At 33.8% G+C, this 22,263-nt stretch overlaps 1 protein-coding gene across 1 annotated transcript in view; it reads right to left on the reverse strand.

Moving 5' to 3' along the window:
* Positions 1–4,354: 4,354 nt before the first annotated feature.
* Positions 4,355–22,263, reverse strand: part of LOC110025532 (mannose-P-dolichol utilization defect 1 protein homolog 2) — a 53,335-nt gene continuing 35,426 nt past the window's right edge. Inside the window, exons 8-9 of the mRNA XM_020726075.1 lie at positions 4,770–4,931; positions 4,355–4,572 (exon numbers count right to left, since the gene is read on the reverse strand). Of these exons, the coding sequence (XP_020581734.1) occupies positions 4,834–4,931 (98 nt within the window). The 3' untranslated portion in view covers positions 4,355–4,572; positions 4,770–4,833. The remainder of the gene's footprint in view (positions 4,573–4,769; positions 4,932–22,263) is intronic.

Consider the following 22,263-nt stretch of genomic DNA (forward strand, 5'->3'; position numbering starts at 1 on the left):
AGATGAGGTTGATGAGTCACTGACACTTGTGAGTTGAGAATCACAATGATTCACATGGTATGATGTTAAATTATGGGATTAGGCTTGCTTAGCTAACCATTTCATTTTCAAGGGATTTCTTTTGGCTTAGATTATGCTTTCTTTTATCAAATGCTTTATTAAAAGTAATATGTGTTTGTTGGGGTTATTATATTAGTTTATGAGTTTGAATTGCCAAATCAAAATTATAGCTAACAAGTTGTTATGGTGGATATCATTATTGGCAAGATTGGATCAAAGTGGGTATTTCTAGAAGGGATGGAGAGGTGATGGGAGTAATATTTATTGAAGTTGTGATAGTCTAATAGGGGCATGCATGATTGAGGTTTGAGTATATTAAAATAAGACAATGGTTGCATATTAAGGAAAGATTAGACAAGAAATAGGAAAAAATTATATTTCAATTCTGTATGGTTTACGTATGTTGTATTTCACCCTGTATTATTTAAAAATTTGTTCAAAATCCACTAAGAGAAGTGATAGAGTTGAACAAGCTTAATTGTTTGTCATTATGCATGTTTATCTTATTAAGCCATGAGATTGAGATGGAGCATAGTTTAAACCTTTTATGGTATATATGAGCTTGAGCTCAAGTTAACTTGACTCAATGGCTTATTGAGCTAGCTTGTGCATGGTATTTTGATAAAAAAAAAACATACAATAGTTTTAAGTTGTCTTAATGCAATAAGTTTAGGCATTGATCTTCTTATGCATGCAAACGATAAATAATCGATTCGAACTACTTTTAAGATCCAAAGTGGTCATTGAAAGTATACAACGGCCTCACTAGAGAAAAGTATTGAACCCGGAGTATAAAGAAGAGACAAACAAATTCTCTAAGTTTTTTTTTTAAGGTTAGTTCAAGAAAATCTAGTTGAAATTTTTTAATAAAAGGTGAATCAAATTGAGCTAATGGAACACAATTCACTAAAAAAAAGATCATGATTTGATAAAGCTCATCGATGACCCTTTATTTATGGGTGAAGCTTATGACTAAAACTACAAAGTTAGAAATTTACTACAATCAGATAGGAAATGAATAAATTAAAATTCATGTAGCTATTTGAGTGGCAAGAGACTTGAGTTTGGCTCTAAAGAATGAGAACTTGAATGAGTTTAAGTATGTGGGAAAGTGCTTTTGGCGAGTTCTTCTAACGAGAATCTTTAATTGATCAATGAAAATCTTGGGCAAGTTAATAAGTTCTTTAGGAAAATGCATCTAATAATTAACCACTAAATAATTTCTTGGTTTGAGTTTAGCAACATGGTATGGAGGGTATAGTGAGAACCAACTCATATAATGAATACGATTGTTAAATCATGTTTTTTTCATGAAATTACACCCAAGAAATAAAGCAATAAGAGAGAGAGAGAGAGAGAGAGAGAGAGTTTTATTAGTTTATCATGGAAAGAGAATGAGATTTTATTTCCTTGATTTGGGATCATAATTCGTTTACATTTACTCTTTCTTTTTTTATAGGGATAATTTCTCTACATACAATAAATCTAGACCATCATTATGCCAAAAATTCCAGAGAAATATAACTGTCTATATACTCACATCATCATTAATTAAGATATTTTATGGGGATTTTCTCCCCAAAGTCAAATGGTTGTATGATAAATGGATCATGACTTAGAGTTTATCATCATCCTCTATTCTACAGTCCTTAGGAGCCTCTATTTTTGGTATTCATTGCATACAGTTGCTTCCGTTATGTTTTTTTTTCCTCTTTTATTTTTGAAGAAGTCGTCAGTCTGTCGATCGTCATATACTTCACTTCTCCAAATAAATCTTTCTTCCAAGTCCTATGAATAACTTGAAGAAGAGAGGAACCAGAAAAGATGGATATACGACAAATATGAGAGCAAGAAAAAAAAACAAAATGTGGAGATCCTACATGTGATAAACCCGCAATTATAGGTCAAGTATGTCCGCCTAGAAAAAGATAAACCCGCATTTAACACTGGCATTGTCAGGTCACAAGCCCCATAAGTGGAGAGTAGAGAGTTGTGTTAGGTAGTCAACAACTAGCATAAAATTTATCGAAAAATTTTAATATTAGGGCGTTTCGTGGAAGCGACGCACCATATGACATGAATACAATCAAACGTTTGTTAGGGCCACTGCAACGGTACCTGGTGTAGTGTTAAATAACCAAGGGTTCCCATGTTATGGGCAGATGTGGGTAAAGAAGTTAGTCAATGAAACTAATATTAGAATAGAATCTTGAAATATAGTTACTCTCATAGATAAATTAATGAAATTAGTTGATATTATGACTTATAGAAAAATAAACATCTTATGTATTGAGGAAACTAAATGGGTTGGAGAAAATGCTAAGGAGATTGATAGCATAGGTTTTAAACTTTTGTATTTAGGTAGAAGTCAACACTAGAAATGGAGTAGGTATCATAATAGATAAGAGTTTGAACAATAATGTTGTAAAAATTAGTAGAATTAGAGATAGAATTATAGCCCTTAAGATTGTTGTTGATACTATGATTTTAATGTTATAAATGCTTATGCTTCTCAAGTAGGTTTATATATGCTAAGAAAAGATATCAGTTCATGCATTGTACATTTTTTTTCTTGCAACTTGAGGTAACGAAGCATTTATTTTTAATGAAATGAAATTCTACTTTCTTCAAATTTATCTATTTTTAAGGGTTTTTCAAAGTAAATATGATTTTAGGAATTATGCTTATATCCTCTCATGGATATCAAATTTACTAATTTGACCTTAATTGCTTCATTCTATTGTCCTCCTTAAGAATAAAATTAGCTACCTTAAACTTTTACCAAAATGTTAATTCAATCTCCTATTGCAAACTAGATAGGGTTGGCATAGTCAAAGGTGGTTCTAAATAACCCTTGTTTGACTTATTTGAATCAATGATCATGATGAATATTTGAGAATTGATAGTATTGGTTTGATTTATTAATTTAGAGATATGACATCATTGAAAATTGAATTTCCACAGGAGCTCTTGTAACATAACTGAATAGACTAAGTTTTCTTACTCCAATAAAAATCAATTTAACCACTTCCAAAGAGGTTTAGAGTTGATTCCTTTAAAAAAGAAAAAAAAAATTGTAAATTTAAATATAAATTATATTTAAATTTATGTATTTGTATTTAAAATTGCTAAAGATATCTAAAAAATTACATTTAAATTTATGTATTTCTATTCTAGATAAAAGATCGATGTTTTGTTCTATATCTTTTTATAAGAAAATAAAAAAAAAAAAAAAAGATAAGGCAATTCGGATATATTTACATATCTAACACCAAAACATTCATATTTTCATGCATACCACTCGAATCTTTAGCATCCAATAAAAAATACCACATTTGCCATCTTTTAAAAGTGAAATACAAATTACCATTTATAAGTTTATGACAGTGGAGATATCAAATCTTAGGTGTAAATATGCAAATACATAAGAATTGTGTGTTATGTATGTAAATTTCCAAAAAGTATATTACGTCCCCTTGAAGTTTTGATGTTCTGAAAAAATGGTTTCATAACCATATTGCTCCATCACCGTATGTTTTTTAGCCCCTATATTTTTCTACTTTGGTCTTTACCAAGTTTTTCAATCTCCCAAGGAAGATTTATATACACACCACTTTATTCCAATGTATTTACATATCTAACACAAACATATATATATCGTGACTTGTTGGTATAGCAGACTCATTGAGATCGTAAGTCCCCTTAGGTCACGGGTTCGAATTCCCTTCTGACCAATTTGCCAATAGAGAAGGCGGTCCTTGAGTAGTTAAGCACATGAGGGTGGCTGGGGGCCACACACACACACACACACACGAGGGTGGCTGGGGGTTAAGCACATGAGGGTGGCTGGGGGCCACAGACACACACAGACACACAGCGGTCCTTGGGTAGTTAAGCACATGAGGGATTTCGATAAAACCACACACACACACACACAATAAAAAAATAAAAAAGTGTTGTCCCCACTTTCATTTTATAGAAAGCATTACTGTTCTCACCCAAAAATAAAAAAATAAAAAAGTGTTGTCCCACTTTCATTTTATGCAAAAGATATGTTTATAAGAAAACAAATTAAAGTTTTGCTGAATGTTTGCAACAATTATATTTGGATATTTTAGATATTAGGCTGTCTAGAATCTATTGAGGCATGCCTTTTTGTGGGCCATGGTGTCAATTATGTTCACAATATAGAGATGAACATCTCACTTAATTACAGCTTCAAAGCATAAACTAATCTATCAATATAACAAGTATAATAAATCATAATCTTCCTTAATGTTAATCCAGACAGATTTCAGTGCCTTCATACTCAAGACTAATCTATCAATATGCCAAGTATAATAAATCATAATGTTCCTTAATGTTAATCTAGACAGATTTCAGTACAACCATGTCATCAATAATCGAGAGTCTCTCTTCGAGGTGTCCTTAAGAATCTGGTTTATTGATGAGCCGAGTTCGAGTAAACATGTCATTTGTTCATAACTTATTCAACTTAATTCAAATTTTCATCTGTTTGAACACATAAACATGTAAATATTTTATAACTCCATTGAAATAAATCAGCCAAAGATTACAGAACTGAATAGCTATCAGATGAAAGATGAGAGAAACAAATATAGGATAAAAGGACAATGAAAGAAGAAAGGTTTTATTTTTTCATAAATTAAGAAAATAAAAAAGTTAATTAATTAAGTATTCACAATTACCGACACAAGTAAGCTTCTCCATGATTCCTCATAGAAGCTGAATCATACATGAGTAAAAGAGGATCTACTGCGTTTTCTTCTTTGCTGGAGGCTTTTGGTACAAAAATATCTGACTCAAGATGGTGCCATTTGTCAAAATACCAAGAACAGAACCCAAAACAACTGATAAAAAGTTAAGGAAATTACACATGCAAGATAATTTCTATTAAATAAAAAAGAAATGCTCACAATTACATTATGTTTGAGTATATTCATGCAAAATTTCAGCTTATTATTTGGCTGCATGTGCATACAAGTGTCGATAAATATTGCAATATAACAAACAAATGAATAATAAAACAAAGGGGTAGTAAGATACATACCACCCAAATCCTACGTATTTACATATCTGGCACCTAAATTTTGCTTTATTACATTTATACAACCCAAATCTTTCATATCACATAAAAAATACAACAATTACAACTTCAAAAAGTGAAATACACCTTTTCATGCATAGGTAAAGTTGTATGCATGAAAAAATTGAAGTTTAGGAGTTAGATATGTAAATAGACAAATCTTCCTAAAACAAATGATTCAAAAAAGAGCAAACTCAGTACCCAATACAGTAGTGTTACCAGACTACTCATCCAGGATTTACTTAATTGGAGAAAACAATGGAATTTATTGTTTTGGAATATTTAGTCAATACATTCAACAGCCAAGAATATAAGACTCGCAAATTATCATTGAAACTTAAGCCTTCATGTGAGATGACATCATGAAAATTAATATATATCAGAGGAAAAGCTTTTTCTTTTAACAGACACTACAGAGTTGCTTTATTTGTAATAGGGAAATAAGAAATGAAATTTTGAGATTGATAACATATTGCCACAGTAGTCATAAGTAATAAAAATCTCATAATAGCCTCATAAATCACATCATTTCATATGCAGAATAAGTCATGGCTCTATATCAAGCATCAATAACGGATCTTGCCATAATAATTTGTTTATTATTTTTTCAGTAAATAAATTATCTCCAACAAAAATAAAATATTTAAAAAATGACTTCATGTTTTCAACTAAAGCCGATAAAATAGAGATCTAAGAAGGCCCCACATCTTCGTGTTCAATCCCATAGTTTAGTAACTCTATGACATGAGCCTATTTTATATACATAAGAATGCGAAAAACAATCTCTCAATGTTTCAACTTTAGATTTTGCATGTCTGTTTAGAATTCCTACAACAAAGGAAATATCAAGTCTAATAACAATCAAATCAAGTTTGCATGTCCGGCTTCTCATAGCCATAAATAGACCAAGTATTCATGACAATATTAGCAATTTTACGACCTAGAAGTACATTTTTCTCAATACGATCAGTAACATCTTTTCTGAGGAATAGATATCCTCTTTTTTGTGGAAAATTACAACTCCAGAAAAAAATCATTTTTAGGCTTCATAATTTTTTTAATAATAAAAATCTTTTACAAGTGTTATTTTATCTAAATGATGCCTTTTTTATTACTCTCAGTGAAGAATATGTCGAAAACATACACAAACAAAATGAATGAGCCTAATGTTGTATATCTTAAAAAGATGGAACAATGAATGGTGCTATTGCAAAGGCCAAACTAAGCAAGAGTTCAGCTAAATTTCCTGGTCCAAGCCCGAGGGCTTAAGCCTACAGATGTCATTCTTGAGCAGATAAGTGATTCTCCTCCAGAGCAAACACACCCAGTTAGTTGGTCCATACAAACTTCCTTTCTAGGATCTCCATTAATAGATAGAGAATAAATCTATATTAAGTTAGCGTGCAACTGAGGTGTCAACATATTCTATCCCATGGAATTATGTGAGCTATTTGGGAACTAATCGTGCTTTGTATCGATCAAATGATTAGAATAAAATTTAGCAATTAACACTAATTAGCAAGCAATCAGCTTAATCGCACAAGAGGAAACAACCAATTCCCAAATGATGCGACTGGCTAAAGCACTTGTTTCAACATACATAAAGGATCTGCAGTACTTTCTAATGCATCTTAGGAAAGGATAGGTGATGCAGAAAAATATAAGATTGTTTATATAAATGAAAATTATATTTTGTAGTGTTGACTTGAGCAGTGTAATAATATATGATCATAATAAAGGAAAAATTATAAGAACCAAGTCAAGAATAAAATAAAAATTAAATTTTCAAGCAAATGAAATCAAAGATCCATTTATAAAAGCCAGAATAAGAGCCGAAGAAAACGCTCACTCAAAATCGGCCACAAGAGCTCCATCAAAAAGAATGATTGGCTTTGTATTTTATCATTTAAATTTCATATTTAGTTTCTAGAACTTCTAACTTTTCAAATTTAGAGACTTGTATAGAGTGACCAAAAAAATGAAAAATAATTTAATAATATGATTACACCTTTCTCCATTAATGACCACCAATGTTTCCCTCCAAAGTTTCCTACGTTTTATTTTAAGTTTGCTTAACTAAAGTTCTATAAATAGATCTAGAATTTTAATTAGTTATATCAATTATTAAATGAATATTTGAGTGAACTTTTCTCTCTTTTTTCTTTGTGCAACAAGTGTATTTTTTTAGTGAGATTAGGTAATTATCCTTTTTTTTTCTATTTTTAATTTTCGTTTGTTATTAATCTCAAGTCGGTCTCTCAAACTTACTAAAATCAACTCAACATCTTTAGAATTATAAAATACCATCTACTATCCAACCCAACCCTCAAAGTCACTCAAAAATTTTCTCTTAGAAGCTCGGCTAAGCTAGATAAGACTAATACTTAGTCTTGTCATTTACCTCTTGACACTTGCATAAACTCCTCAAAATTTAATAATTCTACTACATATCACAACTCCATATTTTAAGACAACTAATAAAAATTTACATCCATTTATCTAACTTTGAACTACTTTCCTAAATAAGATCTTCCAAATCAGCCCAAATTAGTATAATCTAAACTAATCTAGGCATTCCAACCACTAGACCAAACTAAACCTTTAAACAACTCACCTAAATCTTTAGATCTCATATTTACATGCTAAACTAAATATTTAAAGCCTTTGCTATCCTTTAATATCACCAAAAGGCTACCCAACACATCATATTTAGTATCAGCATGAATCTAAAAAGGAGAAATGGAACACTAAGATTCCTTGGGGAGTTTTTCTCTTGTGATGTGTCTAATGGCTCAAATCGCTAAAATCATAATTATAATAATTTTCACCACCCTTGATAAATTAGATATTAGATTTCAATGAGGATGGTAAAGGCCTTGAATCATTAGTTTAACATATAAAGATGATAGTTGGAATTTAAGGGTTAAGTATGGTATATTGGTTATAATGCATGGAATAATCTAGATTTTGCTTGTTTGGGCTGGTTTAGGGGTTGTTTGGCGCCACGTTTTTTGTGCGGCGCGACCCCAATAAGCAAATTTTTTTTACTATTTGAAAAACTTGTTGCGTGGGCGTTTTTAAAAAATTCAAACGAAACGATTCGTATTAATTTCTCACCCTCTTTTTACTACCCCACCCCTCCCTCCCCTCTCTCACGACCGAGTTTCTCTCTCGTCACCCTAGAGATGTGATCCCCGTTTGCCTCCTCCTGTCTAATCCGTGGGTTTTGCTTCATCTCTGATTGGCTTCTTTGCTCTCCCTATACCCTCTGTTCTTTGTCTCTGTTTGGCTCATTTGCTCTCCCTCGTCCCACGATATTCTCTACCACTATTCTCTGGCATTATGATTTTGCGATGGTTTTCTAAGCTTTATTTGGTCGTTGATTTTCGTCTGGTTGTTCACTGCTATTGGATTTTGCAATTTATGTGATTTTGCATTGGTATTGGATTTCCTTTATTGTTGATAGGGTGTTGACTTTTACTATGAATTGGGTGGTGCTGTGGTGGTTGTGGTTGTGCAGTGGGGAGGAGTACTTGTGTTGTGATTGTGCTATGGTGGTGCTGTGGTGAGGACTGTGGGTTGTGGTGGCTATGTTGGGTGTTTGTGGTGTAATGGTTGTGGGTTGGGTATTTTTGACGTTTTGTCTTATGGTGAAGTGGTTGCGGTTTGTGTGTAGAGGTGTGGTTGGGTGGTTGTGGTGTGGTGGGTGTGTTGTGAGTTGTGGTGGTTGTGTTGTGGGTTGTGGTGGCTGTGTTGTGGGATGTGTGAAGTTTTGGTGGCTGTGAGTTCGGTCGATGTGGTGTGGGTTGTGGTGGCTATATTGTGGGTTGTGGTGGTTGTGATGTGGGTTGTGGTGGTTGTGTTGTGGGTTATGGTGATTGTGATGAGGGTGGGTGGTTGTAGTTTTGTGTATTGTGGTGTGGTGGCTGTAGGATGTGTGTGAAGGTGCGGTTGAGTGTTTATAGTGTGGTGGTTGTGGGTTGGGTGGTTGTGGGGTAGTGTTTTGTGGTGTGGTGGCTGTGGGTTATGTGTATATGTGTGGTTGAGTGGTTGGGGTGTAGTGGTTGTGGGTTGGGTGGTTGTGATGTGTGTTGGGGAGACAGTGTTGTAGGTTGTGGTGGTTGTGTTGTGAAATGGGTGTAAATGGGGCAAAGTTTGATTTGTTTCCTTCCATATAACTTATACTTGAAAAAGGATTGGGAAGCGTGGTATGTTTGTAAATAGGGCAAAGTTTTAATTTGATAGGCTCCAAAAAATGAGAAAAAGGTATTTATAAAATAGTTATTACAAATGATTGTGGTTGGAGGTGGTTGGAGGTGGAGGTGTGGTTGCGGTTGTGTTGTGGAGGTGTGGCTGTGGATTTATTGTGGTGGATATGGATGTGTGTGAAGGTGGTTGTGATGATTGTGGATGTGTGTGGAGGTGTAGGTTGTGGTTGTGTGTGGAGGTGTGGCTAGATTGTGGGTTGTGGTTGTCTAGTTGTGTTGGCTCAAGTGTGAGTTGTGGTTGTGTGTGGAGGTCTAGCTCTGTGTGGGGGTGGTTGTGATGCCTGTGGTTGTGTGTGGAGGTCTGGCTTTGTGTGGAGGTGGTTGTGGTGCCTATGGTTGTGTGTGGAGCTGTTGTTGGGTTGTGTTATGGTTGTTGTGGTTGTGGGTTGTGGGTTGTGGGTTGTGGGTTGTGGGTTGTGGTTGTCTAGTTGCGTTGGCTCATGTGTAGGTTGTGGATGTATGTGGAGGTCTGGCTCTGTGTGGAGGTGGTTGTGGTGCCTGTGGTTGTGTAGAGATTGTGGTTATGTGTGGAAGTGTGGTTGGGGTTGTGCTTTGGTGGTTGGGGTTGTGGTTGTGGGTTATGGTTTTCTGGTTGTGTTTGCTCATTTGTGGGTTGTGGTTGTTTGTGTCGTTGTGGCTCTGTGTGGAGGTGATTGTGGTGCATGTGGTTGTGTGTAGAGGTTGCGGTTGTGTGTGCAGGTGTTGCTGGGGTTGTGTTGTGGTAGTTGTGGATGTGGGTTATGGTTGTCTAGTTGTGTTGCTTTTGTGTGGGGTCTGGTTGCTGTCAAATATTAATGTTTCATTTTTTTTGTGTTAGTAACGTAATGGTCAAGACTAATGAAGTCGGTTCATTAGGTATGTGGGATAGGGAAGCCAAACTTATATTTTGCAATATGTGTCTTAAGGATGTTGAACTGGAAAATACACTCATCACCTATTTTAATAAGGGTGGCAAAATATTATGAAGTTCAAAAAAATGACGGGAATGGAGCACGATAGGATGAACTGAAGAACAAATGAGATCAAGTGAAAAATGACTGAAAATTATGAAAGGAATTAAAATGAGGATCTACGGGTTTGAGTTGGGATCCAATCAAACGAGCTATTGATGTTTTGATTGAGTGGAAGGCAGAGAAGTTGTAGGTAACAACAGATCCATGAAAATCTTCCTTGCCATTACTTTCCCTCCCCGAATTCTGTCCCCTTGTCCTTATATTGCAGATAGTGTCGGCCACCAAGAAAATCAAATTCGGTGGAAATGACCCTGATCTAGAAGAAAAGTTAGATTGTATGTCAGGTGGGGTAGTGGCAATGGTGACAAATGCCTGGACCCCTAGTGAGCAAGGGTTTGCAGGCATACCTGAGAACTTTGATGCTGAGCAAGCAACTGGTTCCAGTGAAAACCCAAGCCCGAACTAAAATGAAGTAGGGTCCACATGCAGGATAAAGCATCCTAGAGTGGAGAAAAAGAAAAATGAGCTGCTTTTATTAGAAGTCAAATAGCAAAACTAGTGGCTTCATGCACCCGTGACCCTGGGACTTCACAAGGACCTCCATCGACGAGGTTATCCGAGTTCTAGAGGCAGCTCCAGAAATTTTTAAGGACATGTCATTTCATTTGAACTCCATGAAGTTATTTTAGGATCCGACCCGTAAAGCGTTCTTCATGAAATGACTCTTGGTCGTAGGATCAATTATTTAGGTTTTTTTAAGACAACAGGGGCCATCTATTTTATTTAGTTATCTTTGCATTACTTTTATTTATTTTCCAGTAGATTTATTGGATTTTTTATTTCGATGTTTTTTTTTCCTTGGAATAATTCTAATGCTAATTTGGATGCTTGCCTTTTCCTCGTAAACTTTGTAATTCAATATTCGAAGTTTATTAAAATCTTTTGATTCACATTTCTTAGTTGAACAGAACAATTGTTCAACATAGATTCACAAAGAGAGAGACGCAGAAGGAGAATTGTGGCATCAATATGTTTGATGTATAAATACTACAGCTCATACATAGATCGGTCTCCCTGCATGACATTATCTTACATTGGTGAGAAATAGGTTGGGGAGTTACTTGAAGGATACCCTACAAGATTTAACATGTTTCGTATGACAAAGCCAATATGGACTACATGGCTCCTTTAGAATAACAACAAGAGAGGTGTTAACAATAACCCTCCATATTTTGTCACAAAATGAATCAATGAGAGGAGCGATAGAGAGATTTCAACGTTCATTGAATACAATCAGTAGATACTTTCCGGTGAGGTTGAAGGCACTTTTCAGTTTGTCATCAGAGATCATCAAGCTAAAAGATCTAACATTTGAGAGGACTCCAATAAAGATTGCAAATGACCTGCGGTATATGTCATTTTTAAGATAAATATTTGACTCATTATATTCAGAAGTCAATATGAGTAGTGTAATTCATACCTTTTTTAATTTATTAAAATTGTATTTGAGCAATCGACGAAAAACACATGGATACACGTGTATCCAATAATGAAAGGGTCGCATTCATTAGTGGTGTGGATCACCAACACCAAAAGTAATGGTCGTATGTGATTTACACATGTGCTTTACTTTTGTTATGACTGATTGAGAAAGTAGTGCACATGACAGTCGTATATTCATTTTTTCCACAAGAAATCGAAAGCACTTCTCTCACCTACCTCCAGCACCTACCTCCAGGTTTGTTCAACTATTAATCATATTATTAGATATTTTTTTAGTTCGTTACTAATTTTTGTATTTGCAATAGGCAAATATTACTTGGTCGACACTGAATATACCTTACAAAATGGGTATTTGAAATCATTTTCGGATAGAAAATATCACATTCCTGATTTTGAAAGATCTAACAATGTTACTCAGGGCAGGAAAGAAATGTTTACAAGAGACACTCATCCTTACACAAAATAATTGAAAGAACATTTGGAATATGGAAAAAAAATGGGTCATACTAAGTGATATGCTGACATATCCATTTCCGAAGCAGGTGAAGATTGTAGTGACCACAATGGCTCTCCACAACTATATTCAAAATGCATCATTCGAGAACTGGCGTAGACTTCAACATGACTAACAATAATCATTTAAATGTCCCTCCTGAAGCATTTGAATATCATATAGAATCTATACCAAAGACAGAAGGAGAATCACAAGAAGGTTGCACCCAAGATGGCGAATGTGCTAAAAAAAGGTTGAATTGAGAAAGCAGATTACAGACGTCATTATTGAATGTTGAATTGACCGATTCTTTATTTTATAAAGTTTCTGTTTATTTTCATTCCTTGTATATTTGATTATAATTGTTTGTGGTTTTTATGATATTTGTAAGTATTTTTTTCTTGTATTCTTGCTTTTGTTTTTTTCTGATAGTTTTGAGAGATTTATTATGAGAAATTAGACCTTATGTGTTCTTCTGGATGGTCTGATTGTCGGTATTGGTTGCTGTCATATGTGAAATCCTATTGAAGGCAACCAAGTTCCTCACTTTTTTTGGGTGATACGATTTCTGAGGTTCTTCTGTATGACATTTTTTGGTGATATGTACATGTGACACACATGAGCTTGGTATTACGTCCAAGAATTCTTTTTTTACAAGGCATGTTGTCTTCTTATAGTGACAGATTCGTTGGTTGGTATGCTGAGTTTTTTGAAACCTCATACCTACTTAATTATTTTTGAAGAAAATTTATATTTCTGTTACGACTAATGGATTATCTTTTAAATCATTTGGGAAAGATGGGCTTGAGAAATTCTGGTATCTTCCGAAGATTGTTGTGTCACTGTGGAATTCAGAGTTCTCTGTTAATGTCACGTCAAATGCATAACTACAGGAGACAGTTCTACAGGTGCCCACGGAGAATCACGGAGAAGTGTGACTTCTTCTGGTGGGCAGACAGGCTGGCAGATTCCACCGCGGAGAGTGATCGGTAATGAATAGTATCCCTAGAGGACGGTCTCGCTCATGACATACACCGTTTTCATTTTAAAAATATTATTATCATATTATTTTAATAGTTTTTTTCTTTATTTTAGTAATGATAATATTCATTATTAAATGAAGCATATATTTTATTTTTTATACCGTTCTGAAGTGAATTTTTGTTTCTAAAGTATCAAATATATTGTAATGATAATTTTGTTGCAAACAACATTACTGCACAAAGGCAGAATGATCACTCGTCCAGAAACAGTTGTGTTGTAGTTGTTTTCAAACAGCAAAAAACAAACAGTCGGCGAGCTTATCCACAACAGTTGTTGCATAGTATATTTCTGGGACAGGCAACCGCCCTAAACAGACCCTTAGAAAATCTCTTTAGAAAAATGATTCAAAATTGGAAAAATGATTGAATGTTTTTATGAATGGTTGCCTTATAATGTAAAGTTATGATCTGAAGTAGATAATTATGCATTAAAAAGTTTATGTGGGTGTCAAAGGCATAAATGATAAGACTAGTTTTTATTTAATCTAAATGACAAAAGATTTTTATGGATTGTGTTTAGGGGTGTAAATGAGCCGAACATGAGCGAGCCTAGGCTCAGCTAGTGTTCGACTCGTTTATATTTCGAGCTCAAAAAGTGTGTTCGTGTTTGACTCGTTTGCTTAGCGAGCGGAACACGAGTTATTCACGAACAAAGAGCCATTTTGACAACCCAATCACGTAGCCATAAGAAGTTAGGAGTTGGGGCTAGATTTAAAAATTATTGTTTATATTAAAACATCATTTAAATCTAATTTAATAATTTTTATTCTATTTTCTTAATTAATACTTTTAATTGAATATAAATCTTTGTAGTCTTATAAAAATTTTACTATTACATTACTCCCTCGTAGATTTACATTACTCTTTCGTAGATTTTCTCGATATACCAAATATGATGGTGGAGGATGACTTTGGTGAAATTAAATGATAGTAAAAGCCTGAAAATTTTAGCTTAGCATGTAAAAATGAGATCTAGAATTTTAAATGGGATGTTTAAAGGTTCAATATAATATAGTTGTTAGAATGCCTAGAATAGTCAAGATTAGATTAGTTTGGTTTGATTAAGATCTCTTTAGTTAACTAAATGGCTGAAGATTTTTATAACCAAAAAAAAAATACATAAGTTGTATGTTTAAGAATCTCAACAAAGTTCAACAAGAAACTATATCACCAAACTCGTCTTCACATTCATGCAAATGAACTCTCACCTAATCTATGAAGAGTTGTGAATATCATTATAAACATGAGTTTAATTGTTTAGCCATTAGGCACGCCATAAGAGAAAGACTCTCAAAAAATCTTAATGTTACATTACTCCTTCCCAGATTTTCTCTCATAACAAATATGACGGTGGTGGGCAACTTCGACGAAATTAAACGAAACTTTTAGCTTAGCATGTAAAAATGTGATGTTTAAAGGTTCAGTATAATATACTGGTTGGAATGCCTAGACCAGTCAATGTTAGATTAGTTTGGACTGCTTTAGAAGATCTCTTTAGGGAAGTAGTTCAAAATGAAGAAAATGGCTGCAGATTTTTACACGTAATTTATTTAGGATGTGGAGTAATGATTTGGAGTAAATTGTTAAGTTTGAAGGAGTTTATATGGTTTCAAAGGATCAATGACAAAATTAAGTTAAATTCTTAGCTTGGTCAAGAGTTTCTAAGAAAAATTTTGGAATAGTTTTGAGGGTTGGTTAGGGTAGTTCATAGTATTTTAGAATTCTAATGACGTTGAGATAATTTAAATTGAGAGACTGAATTAGGTTAATACCAAATAAAATACAAACACAGAGTAAAGATAACTACCTAATCTCACTAAAGAAAAGGCACACATTAAGCCAACAAACACAAGCAAAAAGAGAAAATTTTCACTCAAATATTTCATTCAACTGAGCTAATTAATTACATATCCGTCCTATTTATAGAAATTCCTTAAGCAAAACTCAAATGAAAAAAGAGAACATTTGGTGGGAAAGATTTATGAAAATGTCAACCACTTAAATTATTTTTCATCATTTATAGTCATACAATACAAGGCATTAAATTTGAAAAGTCAAAACTTCTAGAAACTAAAATTGAAATTTAAATGATAAACATAAATTCAATCGTTTCTTTTTAATTGGGCTCCTTGCAGACTTTGAATTGGCACTTCCTAGGGTTGTCGTTTGGGCTCTTATAAATGAACAATTGATTTAATTTGCTTGAGAATTTGATTGTGTTTGTCTTCACTTAGTTCTTGTAATTTATCATTCATGATTGATCATATTTTATTATATCGCTCAATTCTACTCCATACAAATATAATATCAATTTTAAAAAATAATGTTATATTTTTCTACATCAATAGAGACAAAACAAATGAATGAAAGGAAATAAACTACCTCAGAAATTTAATTAGATGAGCAATGCATTATCTTATACTTTCTCGTAAGTTAAATAGTAAATATAGATCAGAGAGCTCATTAATAGAAAAATGCTCAGTTGAGGCAAATAACATAAATGGAGGTATTGTTATGGAAGGTGTTCAAAATCGTAATCAATAAACCTTTAGAAAAGTAGAGGTAAGTATAAGAGCTTTAAAAAAAAAAAAAGAATAAATGATAAAAGGTAAGGTAGATAAGAGAAAAGAAATCTGATCTAATGAAAAATAAAAATAAATTAATTGCATAAGCAACAAGAAAGTGATTCATGCCATTCATATCCTTTACAAATACAAGAATAAACAAGAAATATACATCTAATGATATGACAAAGCTTGTTATGCGAGCCAAAAGTGTGAAAAAAGCATACATAACCAAGCACCTTAATTGTAAGTAGGAATCCAATCTGACAAAGACAAGGAATGTAGATGGGAAAAAGATTGTTGAAGAGAGCAAGGTGGCACAATTGTAAGATGGCATATTATAAAGATTTCATCCCACCATAGCATAGTCATTTTTTTACATTAAAAAATATCATTCTAATAAGATGTGTGAAGAAGTTTAATAAATATTATTAAAGCAGTGTTTGCAAAATTAGGACTACATATTCTAAATCATTATAAGTGCATAAAATTTTAATTAAAGTGTAAAATTGAGCTTTTATTTCTACATGAAAAATCGAGGGATTAACATATAAACCATAATTCATGTATTTGAATATCTAACACCTAAATTTTGATATTTGCTTATAACTCTTAAATACATAAAAATACAGGAATAAAAAAGTGAATTTCACTTCAAAAAACTAAAATTAGTGGAATTTTTATATGATTTAGATATTTGGATGGGATAAGTATATATTAAAGTTTAAGTGTTAGAGACACAAATACATAAAAGTTCTATGGTATGTAAATCACCTTAAAAAATTTAAATACACTAAGAACTTTTAGACCAACACTTAAGCGAACTGATCCAAGTGAACTAAGCAATCATGAAAGAAAATAACAAAAAATGTAGAATCCTAATTAAAGATATGACGAAAATTTCAAATGACCAAGTGAATTAAAACCAACGAAAGATTGCAATGATAATACATATGAGGGAAAAAAAGACACAATGGTGTCTACCTAACTTGCAAGCATAATAGCCGAACTTGGAGAAAAAAATGAGATTTAATTCCAAATTTAATTGCGAAGAGAATACCTAAACCAACAACACTACAACTATGTAGTAAAAGTAAAAGTGATGGTGCAAGGCTAATTGGTCATTTAGTAGCAAAATTTGTGAGCTTCAATATATTCACCAATCACTTTTATTGAGCTGAGATCCAAAAAAAACACCGTAAAGGGGATCAAAGGCTATGTAATGATTATGAACTTTAGCAATACAATGAATAGGTAATAGGTTTAAATAAAACAACAGGTCATCCAGAAAACCTAGAGAGACATTTTAGAACGATGAATAATACCCTTTCCAAAAATATGAAAAAAGAGTGAATTATCAACTACAATGATAAGGAATACAGACATGGAGAGTGTAAAAAGTTAAGGGTTCTTATTATATGGAGAAAAGAACTCGAGTCTAAAACCTACGGAAGTACTAACAAAGGCAGTTGTAAGGAATTCAAAGGAAGGGAGAGCATGAGATTAAAAAAAAAAAAAGATGTCTGCGATTGTTGAAGCTGTTGATTATAATGTTCTAAGAGGGATTAAGAGACCCCAAATACAAGCAAGCACAAAAGATGGGTAGGAATAGGCTATATATAGAAACAAGCTAAGCAATGAAAAAATTATATACAAATTAATCAAACCTTTCCTAACAAGGTTCAGGAGGATGATTGGTTTGCCCACAAGAAAAGGAAGAGAGACGCCACTAGCCCTACCACCACATCCAAGGCTCCCGCCGCTATCATAAATCCAATGGGAAGGCGCTCTGATCAGGAGTCGGAAGTTAAAGGGTTGAGACTTTACTAATGTGAAAACCCCCAGAGAGAGTAGTCATAATATTAGGAACAGTACTGAGTATACCATTAATTAAGATTCTGTATCCTGTGAGGATGGATGCAGGCCAAACATTAATTTGGCAACAACCTTTTTTTTTTTGGTCCTTTCGAATAGTAAAACAAATTTGAAGGGATGATGCTAAAATAACTTATAGCCATTTTCCTCTTATTGTGTTAATAGTATCCCTGGATTTCATATCATTTTGCTGAAGAGAAAAAAAATCACAGAAAAAAAATGTCTGCTGTAGAAAAATAAGAACTTCAGCTCCTCTCCATGGAGTGGGCCAAGAGGCTGCTCCACAAAATTATAGAAAAATTTGATGGGGATATCTTTGGGAACACATTTCATAGTTGTAATCCCCTCCTATTTTATGTTTCTTAATTTCAGATTATTTCCTTTCCTAATTTAGACTACATATATTTGGTAAGCGTGTAAATTAGGAGGGATTGATTTCTCTATATATATGTAACCTACATGTGAATAATAAAATAAAGTAATTTTTCCTCTATTTTCAACATGGTATTAGAGTCGCTCCTCCTTCGTCCATCATAGTTGCTACTCATCTTGGAGGTTGAGAAGTACTAAACGCTCTGATCTTCATAATCTTAAGTGGCGTCCCCGGTCTCTGCCTTTGACATCTTCAGCGGCCTCTCCACATCTTCTGTTGTCGAACTGCCTTAGGTATCTTCTCCCTTCGACGTCTTCAACCTATTCGGATGTCTACATCTTCAGCGGCGTCTCCGCACCTCACTGCTTCCCGCCGCTTCTGTTCGCAAGTCCTGTGAGTCTCGTGCACTGTTCGTACACGCGCAGTTCGTCTCTCAGCTGAACTCTAGGTGCCCTAGCCGCAACCATCTCCTCCTTTCAAACAAATCACTTGTTTGATCACTAAGTCAAACGAATCGGTCCTTCAGTTATTCTCTTCTCTCGTTTGTCTACATCATGCGTTCATCTAAATCGCTTGACCGCATCGTCTGCTCGTCAAGATTGTTTGTTTGCATTGTTCATTTGCTTGAATCGCTCAACTGCTTCAGCTACTCATCTGGTTAGCATGTCTACTTCATCTGAACCTTCATTTGGCTCCATATGAATCCTACGACAACCCTCATCTGTCGACCCTTCCCCGCTCCTCTTTCCTACAACAATCAATCTCCCTACAAGCCCTTCCTGGCTCAAAACCTTCCCAAGGTTCCCTGCAACCGTATCTTTTATTGTAGACCCTTCCTATTTTCCTTTGCCTTCGGGACTACCTAAAATCAAAATCCTCCTGTCGGAAACTCTTCTCCGTCAGAATCACTTCAGTCTGCACGTTCTCCTCCAAAGCCCCTCCTCTTCTTCCTAGCATCGAATTCTCCTTACAATATATCATCTGTTTAATTTATGTCGCCAGAATCTTGCTAGCAGTAGAACCTCTTCCACTAGATTTTCCCTGCAGGTACCTCCTTTACTGGAATTCTCCTCTCCTGCGGCAGCAACAGCAGCAAGTAGTAGCAACAGTAGCCAATTTTTCTACTTTCCTATAGCAGTCATTCCTTACCTGCAGAAGCAGCAGTCAACAACCATTCGGGTTTATAATTAAGTAGAGGATGAAGACGACAACTTCTAGTCCGATGGTTAATTTTGAATCAAAGACCAGCAATTTTGTTCACGCAACTCCTGAACAGCTAATAAAACTCAAAGATTATTTAGAACAATATAGTTGCCTCCTAACACACTAAGGTAATATATTATTCTCCCATCTTATCAATAATAAGAAATTCTGAGCTTTGATCATAGATTCAGAAGCCTCTGATCATGTGACTAAAGACATAAATATTCTAGTCAACTATCAAGAGACTTCTACATCTAGATCAATCAGACTTGCAGATGAATCACTCAAAAATTATTGGAAAAGGAAATGTGGAGCTCTCTCAGAACATTACTATTTCCTATGTTTTATATGTCTCACAGTTGAACAACAATTTGATTTCAATCAGTAAGCCTACTCATAATATCAAATGTATAACTAAATTTCTTGCAAATCTTGTGAATTTTAGGTGGAGTCGAGAAAGGTGATTGACAGTATTAAAATGTATCAATGCTTATACATGCTCAAGGAAAGTTTCTCTTTAAACACACAAATGATTCCACCATCCATTTTATCTGAATTTTTTTAGTAAGTCAAGTCTATGTTTGTCAAAAAATAAGTCATGTTATGGCTTTGTCAACTGGGTCATCCCAATTTTAATTATAATGCAAAGTTGTATCTTCATTTATTTACCAATAAAAAATCTGGTTCTTTTCAAAGTAAGATTTATCAACTTGTCAAACATAATAGAAATAGTTATTTAACGACCCAATACAAACCTCGACACTTTTTTTATCCACAGCGATATTTGGGGACCTTCAAAGGTGAAAATCTAAAGTGAGGCTAGATGGTTCGTCTCATTTATTGACAATCATATTAAAATTATTTGGGTATTCTTAATGAAGGAGAAATCTTAAACAACCCAAACTTTTCAAACCTTTCATAACATGATTCAAACTTAATTACAATCCAATATTCAAATCCTCAAAATTGATAGTGCAAAGAAATATTTTAATTTCATCCTTGGTTCCTATGTTTCAAAAAATTAAATCATTCATGTGAGTTCATGTATTAATACCTCACAACAAAATAAAATAGCTGGGAAAAAAAAAACTCTCCTTCGAAGTATCCTGGTCAATTATGATTTTTTTATCAAGTTTCAAATTATTTTTTGGGGAAAGTAGTTCTTAGTAGAATTCAAGTTGATTGGTTGAAGTGGAAGAATGCTTCGAGCCTATTGTGTGATATAAAAGTACCGCTTAGACTGAAAGAAAATTTTTATAAGATTGTGGTGAGACCTGCAATGCTCTATGGTGCAGAATATTGGTCTTTAAAAGAGAAGCATAAAACTAAGTTAAGCGTTAACAAGATGAGAATGCTTAGGTGGATGAGTGGCTTTAGACTTAGAGATAAATTGTGAAATGAATATATCTGTGATAGGGTCGGTGTAGCTCCAGTGGCAGACAAAATTAGAGAGAGTCCTTTTAGATGGCTTGGTCACATTAAACGTCGACCATCAAATGATCCGTATAGGAGAATAGATGTTTTAGATTCAACTTATGTTAATAAAGGCAGAGATAGACCTAGAAAGGCTTGGACATATTGTTAAAAAATGATCTTAATTTATAGAATTAAATAAAAATATGACACTCAATAGGACGTAATGGAGAAAAATGATTCATGTAGCCGACCACACTTAGTGAAATAAAGTATTGTTGTTGTTGTCGTTGTTGTTGTAGGAAATCTTATCAATCGAATCTAGTCAGATACTTAAATTTAAAACACAACTTCATATTTTAATGGTTACATATCCTCACATCAAAACTTTCCCTTCTACTGTATAGCTTAAAAGCTTTGGTTGTGTATCTGTTGTTCAAATCATTTCCCAAAATCACACAAAATTTAACCCTAAATCAATCTAGAATATATTTTTTTTTTGTATGCCTCCAACAAAAAAGGGGCATATAAGTATTACTCTCCACTTATCAAATACTATAACTCCATGGATGTCACATTTTTTGAAAATCAATCCTACTACCAAATTCTGATGTTCAGAGAGAATACAAATGAACATCAATTTTGGGATTCACTTGAGACTGACACTACCTCGCTACCTATTCCACCTAGCCCTACTATCCTGGTTGAAGATGTCCAACCAATCCAACTAACCCAACATGAAGTTAATAACAAAGAATCATGTGTAAACGAGGAAAAAATCTTGAACAAGTGGAAGACAACTTACAAGGGCAGAACTACTCAAACCAGAATCCGAGCCCGCATTCACCTGAAATATTGGGTCCTAAGGAGTTTAGTACTCATGAGTTATCTCCTTCCTCTTCAGATGTTAGTGACAAGAAAAACTATATTAGATATTCAATTCAGGAGTATGAAGTTAATGGGAAACTATCCTCATCCTACAAAGCTTTTGTATCTATCTTTGATAATGTACAAATTCCTAAATTCACTCATGAGGCTCTTGAAAATTGAGAATGGAGGAAAATAGTTGAAGAGGACAATCAAACATTAAAGTATAATGGCACATAAAACTTACTAAACTCCATCAGCATAAGAAGTCAGTTGGATGCAAATCGGTGTTCAATATCAAATACAAAACTAATGGGAGTATTGAGAGATTCAAAATCTAAATTGCTGCAAAAAATTTCACTTAAGCATGTGAGATTGACTATAAGAAGACTGTAGCATCAGATGTCAAAGTAAACACTATCAAATTTCTCCTGTATATTCAAAAAGCTCTTGAAAATTTGGAACAGAGCAAAAACAGATGAAGAAGAGATTCAGGCACTGAAATATAATGGCAAATGAATTCTTACTAAACTCAATTAGG

Source organism: Phalaenopsis equestris, unplaced genomic scaffold (assembly GCF_001263595.1).
Source record: "Phalaenopsis equestris unplaced genomic scaffold, ASM126359v1 Scaffold000301, whole genome shotgun sequence".
In the NCBI taxonomy this organism is placed as follows: domain Eukaryota; kingdom Viridiplantae; phylum Streptophyta; class Magnoliopsida; order Asparagales; family Orchidaceae; genus Phalaenopsis; species Phalaenopsis equestris.